At 49.5% G+C, this 20,495-nt stretch overlaps 1 protein-coding gene across 1 annotated transcript in view; it reads left to right on the forward strand.

Moving 5' to 3' along the window:
• Nucleotides 1–20,495, forward strand: part of LOC133361688 (uncharacterized) — a 41,569-nt gene that overhangs the window by 10,910 nt on the left and 10,164 nt on the right. Inside the window, exons 4-8 of the mRNA XM_061580675.1 lie at nt 9,296–9,347; nt 12,347–12,399; nt 13,765–13,804; nt 15,201–15,261; nt 19,040–19,129. Coding sequence (XP_061436659.1) covers nt 9,296–9,347; nt 12,347–12,399; nt 13,765–13,804; nt 15,201–15,261; nt 19,040–19,129 — 296 coding nt within the window. The remainder of the gene's footprint in view (nt 1–9,295; nt 9,348–12,346; nt 12,400–13,764; nt 13,805–15,200; nt 15,262–19,039; nt 19,130–20,495) is intronic.

Genomic DNA, 20,495 nt, shown 5'->3' on the forward strand with positions numbered 1-20,495 from the left:
ATGAACGCACGCCCCAATCGCCCACTATACATGATGGCAAGGTGAGTGGCGTCGCGTTGGGACGAGAGTTCGTGGGCGGGGGTCATGAAAATCGTTTGAGTTTTGAGCGAGTCCGAGTGGCAGGTCCATCGGTCGCGACGGAGGCAGGAGGGGACCGACGACCCGCTGTTGCGCTTGTGTCCTGGGTCGCTGATCCCACGGGCAAGCTTGTTCCCGCTTGGTCGGCCGTGGCGGATTTCATTCCCAAGGCACCTGAGGGCGGGACAGCGGGACCTGCCCGAGAGTTAGAAGCAGCATCATCGTGGCGCGGCTCGTCAGACATGTCGCGCTCTCGGCCCCGGAGAAGTGAAGGAGGTGTGTAGGGTTGAATGTAAGGTTTTAGACGTGACGGGTGCACGAACCAACGTCGCTTGCCATGCTGGATCCTGACACACTGCGGGCGGAGAACGCGAATAATAACAACCGGGCCTCTCCAAGGCTTAAGCAGTTTTGAGGAAGTAGCCAATGGTACCTGCGGGCAGTGGAGCCAGGCGCGGTCCCCTTCTACCCAAACGTGGCGGGATGTGTGGAGATTCCGCAACCGCTCGTTGGCAAGCTGACGGGCTTCTGAGTTATTTTGAGCAGCCTCCCGGGCATCCACGAGACGACGCACATTAGCACGGATGTGGTCGGCAATCTTAGCCTTAGGTGCGGGCTGTTTAATGTGCAATTGTACGTCGATTGGGGGGCAAACCTCCCTACCATACATAAGATAGAATGGCGAGTACCCCGTGGCAGCATGGGGCGCCATTCTATAGGCGGCCAAGACACCAGGTATGTGGAGATCCCAATCAGTCTGTGACTCAGACACCTGGTGGCTTAGCATGGAGGTAAGTGTCCTATGTAATCGCTCGACCATACCGTCAGTCTGGGGGTGATATGGCGAGGTGCGAATTTTGTGTGTCCCTAGCAGGTTGCACACATCCCGCAACAGGGTGGAAGAGAAATGTTTCCCTTGGTCGGTCAGCAGGCGTTCGGGAGCACCCTTGTCCAGGACGTAGCCCTGGAAAAAGGCCTCCGTAATGGCTGCTGCAGACTGGTTGGGGAGTGGCCAGGCCATGGCCCATCGGGTAAAATATTCGACCCCAACCAAAAGGTACTTACTACCCCGAGGAGTAGCGGGAAACGGACCCAAAATATCCAATGCGACGATCTCATTGACCCGGGAAACTTTAATGGATTGGAGCGGCGGGCAGGACGGCCTAGCAGGTGGTTTCCGCCGTGCACATTCTGTGCAACCTTGCACAAGGTCAGCCACATCATTTGCCATGCCCGGCCAGAAAAATTCCAATTGGATTTTGGATAGTGTTTTCTGAACACCCAAGTGCAAGAGGCGACTGTGGGTTTCCCACACAAGTCGCCCCCGCAGGGAGGTGGGCACCACCAATGTGTGGGATTGGGACCCCCCATCCCAATGCATGAGGACGCCTTCCTGGATGACATATGATACGGGGCCCCCCTGCCCCCTGTGACCCTCGGCATCCCTAGCGCGGCGTCTCAATTTGAGGAGGGAGACGTCTTCCATCTGAAGACGTCCCCAGTCGTCCAACCCGAGGCCCAGCAATGCGTCCTGCGGAACTTGCGTGGAGGGAGCCCCGTGGTCCCCGACCCCATCCCCGGCCGCGGCCGCAAGGCATGGGGGCGGTACCCCGTCAGGCTGCCTACAACGCCCCGCACCCAAAAAACAAGCACAGCGCTCATTGTTCGGCAGTCGCGACAACCCGTCGGTGTTTCCGTGTTGAATCCCCTTGCGGTAAATGACAGTGAATGCAAAGTCCTGGAGGATCTCGAGCCAACGCGAGAGTTGTCCAGATGGTTGGTCCACTCGCAAGGCGTATTGTAGCGCCGCGTGGTCGGAGCGTACTGTGAAATGCCTGCCATACACGTATGGTCTGTACTGCTTTATGAAAAAAATTATAGCAAGCAATTCGCGGCGCGTCACGCAGTAACGTTGCTCCGCGGGCGACAGCACCCTGCTGCCATAGGCGACGACGCGCTCCACTCTATTGACAATTTGCGACAGCACCCCTCCAATTCCGGTGTTGCTGGCGTCTGTATCCAGAATGAACGGAGTGGTAAAATCTGGATAAGACAGGGTAGGAGCATCGACCAGTGCTTTTCGGACGGCATTGAACGATGCCTGTTCTAACTCTCCCCAGCGGAATTTGACCCCTTTGGCCGTTAATGCATGGAGGGGCTTCGCGATGGATGCGAATCCCGCAACAAATCGTCGATAATATGAGGCGAAGCCGATAAAACTCCGCACCTCCCCAACAGAGGTAGGAGTTGACCATGAGCGCACGCAATTTGTCTTTTCGGGGTCCGTGGCAATTCCTGAGCGGCTGATAATATGGCCCAAATAACAAACCGAATCCCTCATGAGGTGGCACTTTTGCGGTTTGAATTTGAGGTTAGCCGCTCGCATTTTAAGGAAAACTGCCTTCAATCGCGTGAGGTGTTCATCAAAAGTTTTGCTGAACACGATTACATCGTCGAGGTAGATTAGGCAAGAATCCCACTGGAGCCCAGCGAGGACCAGCTCCATCAGGCGCTGGAACGTCGCCGGGGCCGAGTGAAGACCCATGGGAAGTCTGTTGAATTGGAACAGTCCCTGCGGCGTGCGAAAGGCCGTCTTTGGTTTGGATGCGTCATCAAGGGGTAGCTGCCAAAACCCCGAGAGGAGATCCAAGGTGGAGAAGTAATGCGCACCTGCTAAGGCATCGAGCGACTCGTCCATCCTGGGAAGCGGGTAGGCGTCGGCCACAGAAATCTTATTAAGTTTCCTGAAGTCAACACAAAAGCGGAGGCTCCCGTCGTGCTTCTTAACAAGAACGATCGGTGCCCCCCATGGGCTATTTGATGGCGCAATGACATCGGCCGCCAACATATCGTTGACGGCCACCCGTACATGTTCCTTTTCGGCCGGGCTCAACTGGAATGGGTTTTGACGAATTGGAGCGGCATCACCCGTGTCGATGTGGTGGCTTAGCAATTTAGTGCAGCCAATGTCGAATTTGCTTTGACTGAAAACGTCGGCGAAATCGCTCAGCAGCGTGCGTAATTTAGCATGCTGTAATGGTGACAAATCGGCAGAAGTGGAGCAAAGCGCGTCGAGCCATCCTGTGTCAGGACCTGGCTTGGCAACGGAAGAGAACTCGCCCCCTACGTGACCCACGATCACATCTTCTGGCGGGGCTGGCGTCGCGTGAGCAAGCACCATTCCCTGACAGATAACGGCCGTTTCCAATCCCGCGTTAAGGACCTGGATAAAGGGGTCATGGTCGCTTCGCACGAGCGTTTGTGCACACACGAGGTCCGACACCCGCTCAGCTGAACGCGAAGGCCCGATTACAGCACCCCCCATGAACGCGTCGTAATCAAGGGGTTTACGAAACCGGAGGGGAACTAACATCTGAGAGCCAGGAGGAATGTGAATTGTGCACGCCGCCAACGCCTGCACCGTCGTAGATGCGGAGTGCAACCGAGTGGGTGTGGGTAGGAAGGCCATGCGTCGGCCGGAGGGGAGCTCAATACACCCTTTGTTAATGAGAATTTTAATGGGCATCTTCCCCAAGAAATCTGTTCCGAGGAGGCACGGAACAGCGAGGGTTGATGAGACCAAAATGGGCCCAACTAATTGGACGTCAGCAATGCGGATCTGAGCATTGATCCGTCCGGTGATGCCCAACGAACCCCCATTTGCGGCATAGCATGGTACATCAACTGGCTGCAAGGGACGGCATGTATCGGGCAAAATGTTATAAATTATGTCTGAAATGATGGTCGCCGACGCACCCGTATCGATCAACATACGAACATCAACGCCCTCGATGGAACCCACTACGGCAGAGGACCCTGCCGCAGCGGCAACGACCCTATGGGCCAACTCGGACCATTGACCCGGTCCGAGCGCCCGGTTGTTCAATGATGGGCCCGAATCCCCCTCCTCTGAAGCATGACCCCCCTGTGTGGTGTGAGGGTGCGTGCTTGTTGTAAGTGGGGGCCGAGAGTGCGAGGTGTCGTGACTCGCCTGGGTATGCCGAGGATACGGTGGTGGCCGAGGCGCCGGAGGTCCTGAAGTCCGGCGTCGGGGGACCCGGCAGCCGGACGCCACATGGCCCCGAAGGCCACAGTTGTGGCAGACGATGGACGCTCTGTCCTGGCGCGAGGTTGGCCGGTCCCACTGGTGGTGATCTCGCTGGGATCGCCAGTTGGACGATCCGTGATTTTCTGTTGCTGCGAAGGCCTGATGAGGCCCCGAATGCACGTCATAGGCTTGTGCATCAGGTGGGCCTGCGCAGGCGGCGATGGTCGTGTCCTCATCGCAATGTAGGTGTGCTTGGATGCACCTGGCAGCACGTAGCGACGTGAAGTCGTCGTCGTCGTTGGCTGTCGGCATGGCAACTCGAAGCTGGCGGGCCAAGCTCATGAGCTTCTGCAGCACAAGTGACTCCACAGCGTCTTCATCCATGCGAGGGTAGGCAACCTTCGCCATGGCCAGCAGCGCGCTGCGGTAGCCCATCGCCGACTCGGAGGCCTTCTTCCTCCTCACATCGAAGCGGTGACGTGCTTCGGATGGGGGTCCATAAATCAGCCGCATCTGATGAAGGGCATCCGTGAGCGTGGCACGTTTCGCCCGTGGCACAGCAAGGAGTGCTGCGAGGGCGTCGTCGTCGAGCATGGCCGGGAGGCCCTGGAGCGCTTCATACTCCGACCAGCCGGACGTCTCTATAAGAGAGACGAACCGGTGTTCGAACGCTGCCCACTCACCCCCCTCTGAAGAAAATGCCTTGAGTGCCGGCAGGCGTTGCTGGACGTGAGCCAAGCGCTTGTTGCCTGGTAACCCGGCTGAAGCTGGCTTCGCGTTCGCAGCGCTGTCACTCGGCGGTGAGGGACGCAGCGCTGATGACGCGGCGTCATCGGGATGGCCCACACTGGGCCCGGAAGTGACGTCGCTCCCAGCGGCCACTGCTCCCCCCGCAGAAGTGACGACACACCCGGATGTCTTTGTGTGGGAGCCGGCGGAATGGCGCGGTCGCTGCGCCGCCTCTCTCCCTGCTGCCTCCGCCTGTGAGCGACGCATGTCGTCAAGGATGGAGACGGTGGTGTGGAGCAGCTCGGTGAGGCGAAGCAGCGTTTCCTCCATTGCTGCTCCCGACGCTGGAGGAGGATCGGCAGGTGTGGTGGACGACTGCTCAGCCGGCGGTGCGGCGTTGTTGTCGGCCCGAGTTGGCTGCCCCGTCGCCGCTTGCTCTTCAACATTGCCGTCAGGACTGAAGGTACGTGGCTTACTTCTTGTCTCCATTGCCACCTCTGACGCCAAATGTAACGGGTTCCGGAGACACTTGTAGATGTAACTTCTTTATTACAATACAACACTCCAACAGTCCTGATACTCTGTTACAGCCTAGGTACACAGCCTAGCTACACAGCCTAGATACTCTACTCTGGCTACGCTCGCCCTCACAAGGTCGTAGAGTCGGGAGTTCCAGAGTCCCACCACTGGCTCTCACAGCATCCCAGAGTCTTCAGATGGCTGGTCGTGGGTCTTGGGTCTTGAGTTACAACTGGGCCCCGATCGTCCAGGGAGCTCTCCTTTTATGCCTGGTCCAACGAGGGGTGGGGCCGTGTGCGCCACCAGACATCCCACAGAGCACACACAGCCCCCCCCCCCCCCCCCCCGTTGGCGGCGCCCAGGGGATTAAGCGCCTGGGAACTCAACGCCTGGCGCCCAGAGGCTTAAGCGTCTGGACCCCCTGGGAACCCAGCGCCTGGCGCCCAGAGGCTTAAGCGTCTGGACTCGCCTGGGATCCCCGAGCCCCCAGCAGCCCCTCCCTTCTTATGTCACTACAATTGTATGCACCCGCCATGCCTAATGTGAGGGACAAAGCGAACCCAACTGCGCTTCTTCCATTCCACGATATCTCCATAGAGAACTGATGTGAGACATTGCAACCACTTTTTTGTTTAAGTGTGACAGCTATCCTCCTGCTGCACGATGAGAGTGGACGCTGCTCATGTGCAAGCGGTGATAACACTGTGTAACAATGTTTAGGGTTTTTTGTTCCTGGGTAGTGTGTTATTTCCTAATTGCTTATGCCTCAAAAGTACAGAAAATGGCTATTATTCCCCACAAACTTTGCTTTTGTGACCAGGACACTGATATTTAGAAATTTACATATTTTCAATGAGAAAACGGGCAAATGTGTGTCTTTTCGTTCGCATAGAGTCAGAAAAAAACATGAATCAAAATTAACATGTATTTATTCTGAAGTAATAAAAAAATTACGACAAAAGATTTAGAAGTGAGTAGATGAAAAGATCACAGCCAGTTATGACTTAAAGTGGTTGATGACATCCTTCCAATGATTACCGTGTACGTGAGCATAAGGCAGATTTGAAACACGGGAGGACCAACACTTCAGCCGTAGCTGATAATTGTTTTAATGCGGTTGGCTCACACGAAATTGATTTCTCTGAGATGAAGGTACTTTGCAAGCCCACTGGCTATTAACAAAGATTCGTTCATGAAGCCATCCATATATACAGACGCAATTTCAACTGAGAGAATGGGTACAAACCCAGCAATCATTGGAAGGATGCCATCAAGCAGTTCACGTCATAACTGGCTGTGATGTTTCCATATTGGCATCTTCTGATGTTAGTTTTATTTTACTAAAGATGGGACGAGCAATTCCAGGTCCTGCGGTGTCGCCCCTGCGTTGTGCGTACTACAAGTTGTTAATTTCTCCACGGCTCAGGCGTCTACCCTTTTCTTGCTCTCCGATCTCACATTTACATAACCATCTCCGCTTGTGCTGGCCCCAGGGCACTTGTACCCCGCCGACTTCGTTCTGATACCAGGATGCTTGGGCTATGCCCCTTATAAACCTTTTAAAAAGCTTGCCTTTAGTGCCTCCCCCCCCTTTTTTTCCACCTGATGACGATAGCTTGTGTTGCGATCGAAACGTCGTAGTTTTTTGTTTATTTATGTTTTTTAACCTATCTACGTGACTTTACCGAAAGACCCAAAGAATATCAATTCCTGCAGTCACGAAAGCTTAAAGTCAAGATTTAATCTCTTACACATTAGTCATGGGTGAAATAAATGTATTTTTGTAGAATGGTACAGAGGGGAAAAAAGAGCCATGAAGTTGATAATTGTTTTTTTACCCTTCTATCTGGCAACAAAACTGACACCTTTTTACAAGGAATCATGTTTGCATAGACCGCAATACCTGCAGTCATAATACAAACAAAAGAACATAACTCTGATAATGTGCACTGTCCTTGAAGTTGATTGGTCCACACCCGAGACAGCTTTCCTTAGAGCCTAGTCTCACATGGGTTGGACCAGATGATGGCAAAAGGCGCGGTCTATGCAAGAATACACCTGCTATCATGTATCCGGACCTTCCTTCATCCATCGCCCCGGTGCCACATTGCCATGAGCTCCCTGTACCCACTCCTCCGGAGAGAGAGCAGCCGTCTTTAGAAACGAGCAGCAAGTCAGAGAGCTGAGGAGAGAGACCCATATTACACAAACCAAAAAGACCTCAACGACTTGATCAGAGATATTGGTCTCAACAAGTCCAATGCCGAGCCTTTGACATCTAGGCGCAAGCAGTGGAACTTGTTGGATGAAAGTGTGCAAGTTCCAAATCAGTGGAAGCGTCACCAACCCTTTTGAAGCTTCTTCACTCGTCAAGATGGGCTCTGCTTCTGCCACAATGTGACCAGTCTGTTTGAGGAATATAAAAGTAAGAAAAAGAGTGCTCACGTGTTGTTTTAAAAGGCTGTTTTGCGATTGCATAGACAAGGAAATTATTAGACACAATGCAAGAAGTGAATATTAAATGTTATTAATGCCCCTGCCGTCCCCAAAATGTCAAACTCCGCCTTTGGTTTATAGTAGACATTAACGATCTCGCCATGTATTACGGTCAAAATCTGTCAAATTTGCATTAATATAATTACTAAATTGTAAAAAAACCCACATAGCAACATTGCCCATTGCTTTGTAACTGAGCAGATCCCTTTAAAAACATTTATTCTGGAGATTGTGAGGCTATCCTGGTTAAAAAAGAGTTCCCATGATATAGCTGCTCACTCCGAGCTATAAATGCTCTGATACGTGCATTGTTATTGTACTGTTCACCTTTGGTGTTCTCTAGTCTGACACAGGTGAGACTTGGTGATAAAGAAGGCTGTCTCTGGTGTAGGCCAAGCAGTTTCAACGGCAGTGCATATATTATCAAAGCATGTTTTTTTAACACGTAGGTTTTCGCGACCAATATTATTCATGAAGGTTTGTGGGTTAGATCGCGTTAGTATATGTGTCGAAACCCTCCACCACCCGACATGGCCAATCAGTAAGGGATTTGTTACGTAAACAAAACGCCAAATAGTTACTACTTCAGCCAACCTGTGTGTTAGAGTTAATCCACAACATTTACCATCTGAGTACGACGTAATTACATCCAGCATTATCAGTCTTAAATAGAGCAGCAGAATGACGTCATCACTGAACCTAATCGGGTGCAGAAATCAGAGGCAGGGTAATGTAATTATATAATATATTAGTAATCAGTTAATTGGTATGTTTCTTTGATGAGGAATTGTAATATGTATTAATAACTGAACCCAATCACTGAACCCAATCAGGTGTAGAGATCAGAGGGGGGGGGGGATAATTATATACTAGATTAGTAATCAGTTAACTAGTATGTGTTTCCCCTATAAGGAATTATAATTGAACAATATAATACGCTCTGACAACTACAGGCCGCACTAAGCCTGTAGCTGTAAGAGCGGTGAAAATTATTTGTCCATAATAGATTTTTTAAATAATTTACTAATTAACTGGAGGGTTTCGCCACATTTATAGTTACACAATCTAACCCAAAACCCGTTACTATGCAGAGCATGTTTGTTTGCATTTTCACATCAAGTCCGTGTGATTAATGCAAACTTGATTCCTTGCAAAATATATCCGGTGTTTGCAACATCTTAACACCTGTTTTATTGCCAAAAAGGGGAAAACCTATTCTTATTTCTCATATTCTGGGTATAGTAGTGTTATCGAATTGTACAGTGCATCTGAATACCAGTTTTCTTAACAAAACTCCACTACAGTATTCCATGACGATATATGTATCCTATTTACAGCTTGGAATGTTCTGATATCTAATCAAATATTACTTCTAGTGACACGTGTTTATAACGTCTAATTTATGCATTAACTGTATTGTCACAGATGAAGATGCGTACACGCCAAAAGACAAATTCAAGTTTTGGAAAACTAAAGAGTGAGTGATACATTGAATTGGATAAATACGCCCTCTGCAGTACTCAAGGCATGCACTGGTGTTTGAATGGCTCTTGTAAATGGCTCAATAGCAGTAGGCCGGGTGCGACTCAGATATCATAGATGCTGATCCAGCACCACTCAGATGCTGGGTTTCTATTCAGGTTTTAGCTGCCTGTGGTTAAACTGGATTCACAAGAGTAGTACAGTCGATGGTCGCAATCCAGTCACCAATTTCTTGTGTAGATACCCATGGGTTCACATACAGAACTGTACACTCCCATAGAGACGCATATACTCAGATGCAGATACACAGACACCACTAGCGCCACTCTCCCTATACACCACCACTCACTCACCTCCACATACTACAAATCGACTGAGTAACGACTAAAAATATAGTACAGACTATATATAGCATATTTCAACATCAAATACCCTTGCTTCTATATAGTTTAATATAAAAGATTTCGTATGCTTTGTTTGTCTTCATTCAGCCGGTGACTATTTATTATCAATATCAATTAATCTGCCTAATCAGTTGAGATGCAAACTATATTTCTCTACAAACCTCTATTTAAATTTGCGTCCTCTCTGAAGTCTTTCAGGATTAAACAATCCATTATTTTCGTCAATCTTCAGGGCTGAATACACCCTAAATTTGATCTTTCTCCTCTTTTTCATGTGTGCAATGGAAACAAAACCAGGCCGAAAAACCACATTAATGTTTTTCAATATCTATGCCATGAAGACTTTTTTTTGGGGTTAGATCGCATAAATATTTAAATGTGTCGTTAAACCTGCCACCACCCGACACAGCCAACTAGTAAGGGCTGTCACATAAACACAACATACCAATTTGTCACGAGTACAGCACGCCAATGTGTTGGAGAATTGTCTAATCGGGCTGTCATCTGATAAAGCTAGTTGTAATAAGTGGCGAAACGCTGTACTCCGATTGTAAATGTTGTGGCTTGGCTCTCCAACAAACCGGTGTTCTGCACTAGGGACGAATTGGCATGTTCTTTTTACGTGACAACCTTACTAGTTGGCTGTGTCGGGTGGTGGTAGGTTTAACAACTAATATTTACACGATCTAACCCAAAAAAACTCTATTATGGATGATATTGGTCGCGAAAGCCTAGGTGTTAAACTGAATTTCTATGCCACTTATAAGTTTACTGAAAATAAATAGGTCGGACATTGCATATACATGTGAACAGTGTGAAACCTAAAATTTACTGACTCAAATAATATATACTCTTAACCCCGACTTTGTATGCATTTCTGAAACATGACTCTTCTCAAACATTCTCGACTGACATTTGAATTGACGGATGCAACATCTTCAGAACAATGCAAAAACGGCATCATCACTCCACTCGGCGAAATGGAAGAAGGCAGGCAGCCTTCACACGTCCCCCTCTGTTAAGTGAGAAATCGTGACCGATGCCATCAACCTGGCGACCGAATATCAATAGACGATATCTCGGTCTTCAGATCAACAACTTAGGCTACTGTAACGGCGTTCTTCAGGGCAAAGGCATGTGACAAAAGGTCCTAGAACGAGTATCCTCAAACTCGACATTAAGGGACTCCCGGTTGCAGTGTAAGGACAGTCGATAATCGATTATCCAGCGGCTTTGGTGGGGAAGGGGCACCAGATAAAAAAAAACCGCCGGATTTTTTCAAAATCACATTTTCCAACGTGGCTGTATCCAGCACTAATATTCTGCTTCAGGAACATTTTTTAAGAAAGATGTTATGATGGTTCAGGGAGGAAACTAGATGCTATTTAATAATAATAATCCCGTTTATATAGCGCTTTTCATCAAGGATCTCCAAGTGCTGCGCAAGACACAGCAGCAGCAGCAGACACTCAGCATAATAAATATATATTATGAATACATTTTAAGAATCCATTTACTAAATTAACTAAAAGTTCAATAAGTGGAAGCATATACATAGGTTTTAAGATGCATTTTTTTAATGACCCCAGACTCCGAGATCCTGATATCTCGTGGAAGCGATCCATAGCCTCGGAACTACACGGGGGAAATCGTGGTCACCCGTAGACCAAAGCCTGGTCCTGGAAATGCAGAGAAGATCTGTATCCCTAGATCGGAGAGACCTTGAGGGGACATATGGATGCAGCGTATCAGTGATGTCGACTGGGCAAGATGATTCACTGCTTTGTCATTTAACAATAGCATTTTAAACTGTCCAGGCAATATGTGCCAACCAACGGAGCATCTGACAACCTAACGATTATTTCTACTAGTACGTGGGACATAACGCTGAACCTGTCAACACCACTGGACATTGCCCTTTGCAATCATAGCTTTTAATGCTGTCTCTAGAATGTACAGAGATGGCCTGGCAATCGTGATTGGCCTACATGGCAGTGTGGCATTCCCAATGACAACTCAGAAAGCCTCATTTCTTTCTGGGTACAGGAAATGTGCTCAGAATAAGTGGCAAGTGGTTCCAGCGCCACGACATTCACAGGTATCCCTTCATTTAAAACGATGATCAGAATTTGTTTTTACCACGGACTTATTGACTGCAGATTTAAAAGCACTGCAAAGTTGCAGTGTACTGTAGCCTGGAGTTCCACGAAAACCACCGCTCAGTTATTCCATAATATCTTCACCAAGCTTAAACGATTGATCAACAAGATAACTTAAAACATTCCCTCCACTTTATTGAACAGCTCTCGAATCAAGATTTCGAACGCCAATGCGGTCAACATTAACAACCGATTTGCTGGTAGAGACCTTCATATTCTGTGAAATCCCCGTCTTTAACTAAGGACCACAACTTTCTACGAATGGTGTGATGGACGGCTGATGTTCTTTTTCTTTGGGACACAGCAACGAAGGGTCGTGTAACTACAAACGCATCAAGCTGTGCGTCAGCATATTTATTGTCACCTGTGCAATGTATGTGTAAATAATGAAGGAAGCGTGCGTGCGTGCGTGGTGGTGTTTTTATTCCCAGGAAAGAGCACTCATCTTCAGAGAAACCCACTAAATCACAGCCGAGATGTGAAGGTAGGTTCACTTTTCTCTCTCATTTTACTGCACAACCGAGCCACAGTGAGGCCCTGTCAAGCCTGCCCAGTGCAGCTCAGGAGGGCTCAGATTGGTTTCTTTCCACTGCAGAAGCCCAGCCATGCCGCTTATGTGATATGTAATGAACAAGTCGGGATGCATATCCAGATGATCATCGATTATTCGGCGCGCGATTATCTGGCTTCCAACATTATCCGGCGAACCCCGGCCGATATGGCAAAACCGGAAAAACTGCACCAAAGGCTGCAGTAACCAGTCTGGCGATTGGCACCATGTGCGAGACAAAAAAAAGTACCTTTGCTTGATTTCAGTGTCAAATATTACATAAAGTACATAATACACTAGATACGACTTAAACAATTAAAATACTGCACATATATACATTTTCATGACTAATAACTGCAGTTAATAAAAAAAATAGAATAGATACACAATGCGATCCGGTGAAAGGTGCGTTGTGTGATTCGGAGTTCGCCAGAGCACCGGTCGAAAGGCTGCATTAGTCCGGCGATCGTCAAACACATGTTTGTGTTGAAAGAGCAGTGTAGGAGTACTACATACATCACCCCATACAGAGTCTTCGAGATTGGAGTGGCTAGTCCGGTACAGTAAATACGGTAATTTTAAGGTAAGATATGTATTTCGTCTATTTGTAAGTGTATTCATACCAATTTCATACATTAAAACAAATTTAAGGCACTAAACACGTAAACACAACAACTACACACATAATGTAATGCAATCATGTGCAAAATCAACTATTTTTAATAATGATTCGTGATTATCTGGCGTTTTTGAAAAACCGGTGCTCCCTACCCCACAAAGCTGCCGGATAATCGACTGGAGATGATATGATTTCCATAAACAGCTTCAAGATGCTCCCAGGAGTAGCCACTGCTTACCTCATCTCACTCTACTCACCTTCAGCCACTCTCATACGTTCCCTCTCATCCCACTCTACTCCAAGCTAAACACTCTCCTACCTCTCCCCTCTCATCTCACTTTACTAAACTCCACGCACTCTCCTGCCTCTCCTACCTCTCATCTCACTCGACTCCCCTCCACGAAAATCTCCTCCCTATCGCCTCTCATCTCACTCTACTCCCCTCCACGCACTTTCTGACCTCTCTCATCTCACTCTAGTCCAAGCTACACCCTCTCCTACCTCTCCCCGTCTCGCGCTGCTCCCCTCAAATGTGCCCCCCATACCCTCTTTGTACGGCGCCTTGAGTAGATGCCTCCAAAAAAAAACCTCAACTAGTAAATTATTATTTCTAATTTTAATTACCAATTTGAATGGATGAATTGTGTCACCGCTAAATAGTTATCCTCTGTGTTCTGCAGGACCATTAGAGAGTCACCCAAAGCAACATGACAGGAGCACGTACGTACGATGATTATGAATGGCTATTTTACACTTTCTAACTTAAGGTTTAAAAGATTATGGATGTCCATCGGTCTGTCTGTTTGTAACATGCTCGCTATCATGAAGACAATTAATTAAAACTAAAACGTTAGTTAAACAAAATTTGTCTTGCTTTTTTCCACTTATTCTTGAGAAAAGTGAGCAAACTTTGAAAAGGTTTGGGCAAAAAGAAGTTAAACTAAGTTTTTAAATCCACACACTTTTATGTACACTAAAAAGTATAAAATATTTATTTTTACCCCTGAATTCATCAAATTTGATTTGCTGAATAAAAGTGGGTGACTTGCATAAAGACAATGACAGATATCGAAAGGAAACCACCCACTTTATTTAACACATCAACTTTGATTAATTCTGGGGTAAAAATAATTTATTTTATACTTTTCAGTGTAAATAAAAGTGTGTGCGTTGAAAAACGTTAGTCTTAATATAATCTGTGTACAAAATTTCAGCTCGTCATGCTTCATAGATCCAAAGATATTAAGCGTCAAATACTTGAAACAACATGAACAGACAACAGGGCAAGTTAAATAAAAGTGTGGAAAACAACAGTGCTAAATGGATGTACCTTTCTCTTGGTGATGACGCCACACGCGTCATGCACTTGTAATAAAGGACTCTCTCAGATGTCGATCTCCGTTGTCCCTTATTGGGTTCGTAGAATCTCGATAACACGGCGTCTCGCTCAGGCCCGCGTCCCGCTCGACGACCTCTCCACAGCCTCGGCTGCTCCGATATGCAGTCTCCCTGCTGCTCCAATATGCAGTCTCCCTGCTGCTCCGTTAGGTAATCCTTGCAGCCACACCGCTGCTCCGCTATCTAGCGTCACTGCTGCCCCGTACACAGCTAGCCTCTCACAGCCCCGTTAGCTCTCTCCGTCTGACACCGATGGCTGACGGTGTCGACGTCTCCCACCGCGTGGCGACCGCGCCACTCTCTCCGTCTTGCCCAGCGTGTCCTCCTCCTGTTTCACTCCGTCTCAACTCCCCCTTCCCCTTCCGGTTCTCTCCCTAAATCCTCTCACCCACGTGACCCTAACTCCACCCACTCCCCACGTGACCCAGACTCCGCCCCCCCTCAATCCTTGCTCGCATTACACGACCCCCCCCCCCCCTAATGAAAACCCAGCCGTCCTCGGCTGCAATAATTATAATAAAATAATGCGAGAAATATTGGAACCATCTGGCATCACTGGACAACGGAGAATATAAGAACGATAAGAACAACAAGAACAATAACAATCAACGAAAGGAAAGGGATTTGGAACGCATGCGGGTCGCCGGCCCATCCCGAACGGGCGGCGGTCCCCCCACAGACTGAGAACGCGACGGGGTCTTAAGATCGACGGGAGTAGAACCGCCCGCCGCTGTTGGAGGCCCGTCAACGCCAAGGTCCCGTTCCCCAGGGAGACCCAAGTCCGGGGTCTATGGCAACCGTGTCTGTGGTGGGGTTGGAGGGGCAGCGGGGTCAAGTGGCCCCGTCGCCGTGATAGGCCCACCCAGAGCAGGATTCGCCACATCCACCTGCGTCACGGCTGGTTAGTCTGTAGACGGCACGACAGGCGCGCTTGCAGAGTCAACAGGCAAGGGCAGAGGTGCGTCGGGCGCAACAGACACCGGCAAGGCAACATCAGGGGATGACGCATCAGTCCGCGGGGCCACGTATACCTGGAGTACTCTCCGATACGCGGAGAGTACTCCAGGTATATGCAAGTCCCAATCAGCTTGTTTTTCGTCAACCGTGTGACATAGCATGGCCGACAGCGTCCGATTAAGGCGTTCCACCATGCCATCCGTCTGCGGGTGGTAGGGAGACGTACGGACCTTCTTGGTTCCCAGCGCAGCGCACACCTCCGCCAACAATTTGGAAGAAAAATTTCGCCCCTGATCCGTGAGCAGCCTTTCCGGCGCCCCCTTGTCCATCACATATCCAAATAGGAAGGCGTCCGTGATAGATGCCGCCGACTGGTCGGGTAAAGGCCAAGCCATCGGCCAGCGGGAAAGATATTCCACCCTGACCAGCAAATATTTATTACCCCTAGCGGATGGCGGGAAAGGTCCCAAAATATCCAGCGCCACTAACTCGTTGATTCGAGACACTTGTATAGACTGCACCGGCGGCATGTAAGGGTTTTTAGGCGGCTTCCGCCGGGCACACTCGGGACACGCCCAAATGTGTCCTACGACATCCGTCGTCATGCCGTGCCAGAAGTAGTCTCACTGCAATGTTAACAAAGTCTTCTGCACCCCGAGATGTAATAAAGTGTCGCCGTGCAAAGTCCGAATCAATTCGTACCGTAGCGACGACGGTACTACCAGACGCCAGCGATCATGCAATCCCTCTCTCCACATGAGCAACCCATCCCGGAGAGCGGCCCCCGGCGTCCCACCGGACAGCAATCTCCCCGCTCCTTTCGCAGCCCTACTCCGTGAAGCCCCCAACGAGTCGTCAAGCAATTGTTCGCGAATCCATACCGAGCGCGGTAGGTTCAGAACCCCATTGGCCGGTCCTGGGCACACCTGAGCCCCAGGCACCTCGACAGCTGACACGACAGGCCGAGGGGGTAGCTGAACCGGCGTACACCTATTCGTACCCGACGCGCAAGCGCAAGGGGACCCCTGCGGTAATCTGGAGAGTGCGTCCGCATTCGCGTGACGCGACCCCTTCCGATATTGTATGTCGAAGGAAAATTCCTGCAGGGTCTCCAACCATCGTGCCAGTTGGCCAGATGGTTGGTCAACCCTCAGGGCCTATTGCAGAGCCGCATGGTCCGTGCGCACATTAAATGACCGGCCGTAAAGATACGGCCGATATTGGCGGAGAAAATAGACAATAGCCAATAATTCGCGGCGAGTAACGCAGTAGCGGGTTTTTGCCGGGGACAGTACACGGCTACCATAGGCTACCACGCGTTCTACGCCGCCCTTGGACTGTGACAGAACGGCCCCAATCCCAGTGTCACTAGCGTCCGTATCCAGAATAAAAGGTCGAACAAAATCTGGATAGTCCAATGTCGGCGCCGTCGCCAACCGATCGCGTAGGCCCTGAAACGCCGCTTCCTCCGGCAGACCCCAACTGAACCTCCGACCCTTACCCGTAAGGAGGTGCAAGGGCCTAGCGATCATAGCAAAGTTCGGGACGAACCTGCGATAGTATGAGGCGAACCCCAGGAAGCGACGTATGTCCCCAAACGAGGCCGGGGTTGGCCAGTTGCGGACGCACGCCGTCTTCTCCGGGTCCGTGGCCACCCTGTCCGCACTGACTATGTGTCCCAAATAACGCACGGATCGTTGCAGTAGGTGACACTTTTTCGGTTTGAATTTCAAATTTGCGGAGCGCATCCTAGCAAAAACCGTCTCCAATCTCTGCAAATGTTCGTCAAATGTGCGGCTAAAGACGATGACATCGTCTAAATAAATCAAACATGTCTCCCACTGCAGACCCGTTAACACCAGCTCCATCAACCGCTGAAAAGTGGCGGGAGCCGCATTCAAGCCCATCGGAAGGCAATTAAACTGAAAGAGTCCCTGCGGCGTACGAAAAGCCGTCTTTTCTCTCGAGGACTCGTCAAGGGGAAGCTGCCAGAATCCCGAAGAGAGATCCAATGTTGAAAAAAACTTCGCCCCAGACAAGGCATCGAGGGAATCATCCATACGCGGAAGTGGGTACGCGTCTGCGACAGACACCTTATTCAATTTCCGAAAATCGACGTAAAATCGCAGTTTCCCATCCTTCTTCTTCACAAGGACTACCGGCGCGCCCCATGGACTGTTAGACGGGGATATAATGTCAGCGGCTAGCATGTCCTCCATTGCACCGTGAACCTGATCCCGCTCCTTCGGGCTCAACCGATGCGAGTTCAACCGAATCGGAGCGGCATCCCCCATATCAATGTGGTGGGAAAGCAGGGAGGTGCGTCCCAAGTCAAAATCATCCGAGCTGAACACGTCGGAATAACTTAGCAACAGCGCGCGAAGCGCGGACCGTTGCTCTCTGGTCAGGGATGAATTTTCCCCGCATAACTCGGCAACCCAACGGTCATCCTGCCCCGTTGGCCCCGAAACCCCCCCTACCATGTCCCGGCGGACCCGGTTGTCATGGTTCGTGAACGCGGTCGTGGCGTGAGCCACAACCGTTCCGGCCGGGACACTGACATTCTCTGCACTCCCATTTAGCACCTATAAGAATGGTTGCTGGCCCGGCCGGACAATTGTTTGTGCCCCAACCAGCGCCGAGCCGCCCGTTATAGCCGTGGACGGCGATAACAGAACCCCCGCCGCTCCCTCAACGCCAGGTACTGGCTTCCGATATCTCAACGGGATAAGCATCTGCGAACCAGGTGGAATGTCAACAGATACCTCGGACAGCGCCTGCACCTGGCAAACAGGGGCAGGCCGGCCCCATGGCGACGGTAGGAATGAAATTTTCCGCCCCGCTGGTAATTCAATGCAGTTTTGATCAATCCTTATTTGAATGGGCATTTTTGCCAGGAAATCAGTCCCCAACAAACAGGGTACCACGAGGGACCTAGAGATCAGCATGGTCCCTGAAGCCGACACCCCCCCCAATGGATATGTTGGCGTCCACCTGGCCCACAATGCCCATACTTCCCCCGTTCGCCGCTATGCATGAATCATAAACCGCTCGGACTCTCCCTGGCGGAATGCCCAAAAGATGGAAAATGACATCCGAAATAATGGTTGCGGACGCACCGGAGTCCACCAAAATACGCACCTCGACCCCCTGAATAGAACCCGGTACCGTGGACGACCCCGTAGCGGCCGCAACTACCCTCCGTGCCAATCGGCGCCATTGCGTCAGCGAGCGACACGGGTCAATCGGAGGCACCTTGTTGTAACGACACACGGACCGCGCGGCGATGGTGATGCATGAGGTGACAGGCCTTGCCGGGTGTCTGGTGCGCACCGATTCCCGCTCACGGCCACCACCGGTGACGATTTTTTTACCACTCCTGGGCCTCCCCTAGGTCGACTCAGCCTTAAACGAGTAACTGGTGTGGTGTGTGAACATCGCCACTGGAGAGACAAAGGCGGCCGGGCGTGGTTAATCCAAGCCCGGGCGAGCCCGGTAGTAAAGCTAGTAATACACATGTATAGCTTTCCAAGGACAAACATATATTGAAAGCGTTACAGAAAGCATGAGTAGGACACGTGATTTTCTTCCTCTTTTCAGATCTACAAAGCGCACAGGAGCGACCTGCAAGGGCCCACGTCCAAAGGTTTGAATTATTACACTTATGTTAGGAACTGCTCCGGCAGTACTGTATGTAGAAGGGAGGACATTTTCAAATGTGTTTGCCTGCCAAATGCTTTCCTTTGTAAATACAGTAGACTCAATTATCTGCACAAATGACACAGGGAGACGGCTGCGTATATTTCAAACTCGCTGAAAATCCCAAAACATACATTTTCCATAAAGTAAACTCATAAAAATAAAATAATCGGATAAATCATTCAAATTGCAGCACAGCTTACGATTCCATTGCTAATCTTTCGATTTGGAATGAAATGAATACCAATGATCGACCCATCGATTCACGTGCTCAGTAATAATAACACTTTCCTGCTCCCGCGCAGAAGACTCACGAAGTGGATAACAGAGCCATGCCAATCAACATCAATCAATCTCCACCCACTGTTTTTAAGATATGCAACTACTGTAGTGTAGAGGCGATCACGTGGATTTCGGACTAACCGGAGGACATATTTGATCAGCTTAATCACGTGACTTGAAATAAACATTTCCAAGAATAATAGTGTATCACTGTTTTTAGATGATTAATTTTGGGCTGATGAGAAACTCCATAAGTTATGAATTTATGTCAAAATCTCAGGTACACGGATTAATCCACAAATCGGATAAACTGCATACAGATAATCGAGAGTTTATTGTACATTTCTTCTTTATCGCACTCTTTCCTGTTATTTCTACTCCTTAGATCACAGCCGGTATTCACTACAACAACACACGTGCGTGTCGGTCATCTGGAGGGTGTATGCCGTGGTACCTTTGGTCTATTATGTTCTTGAGAAATAAGTTTCGAATCTGGGTCTCAGACACCTATCATGAAACTGTGTTCTCAAATACAATGAATTTATAGTCTCAGCGCAGTCGTCAAGTGATTGTCATAGAGACCCATATACTCACATGGAGGTCATAGACACACAGACCCGTATAGGCTCACATACAGACCCATGGACTTAGAGATTCAAAAACACATAGAAATAAGCAGACACACAGATCCATAGACTAACACATATACCCATGCGTAGAGATACAATATACCTACACTGAGTTGTGATCAAGCTGGATTCTCAACTGAATTTAGTTAATTGGCTCAGGCCAGATATTCAATGACTACACAACACAACAACCGCCATTCGCCACTAAGTGGCATTGACGTCACCACGACGCTTGTGCCAGGCCATATGCTCCTTGAGGCAGAGGTCGCAACCGGGTACCCGATACCCGTACCCTACCCGATACCCGGATACCTGTACCCGACCGGGTACGGGTAGCCGTTTGCGACCCTGGTGCGGCCGGGTACGGGTACGGGTAGGCCGTGAATCACTGATGAGTAACCGTTTGTCACTCATTTCGGGTAGGGTACGGTTACGGGTAGGGAACA

Source organism: Lethenteron reissneri, unplaced genomic scaffold (assembly GCF_015708825.2).
Source record: "Lethenteron reissneri isolate LAM-NWPU_2019-01 unplaced genomic scaffold, ASM1570882v1 scaffold_120, whole genome shotgun sequence".
NCBI classification, from domain to species: Eukaryota; Metazoa; Chordata; class Hyperoartia; order Petromyzontiformes; family Petromyzontidae; genus Lethenteron; species Lethenteron reissneri.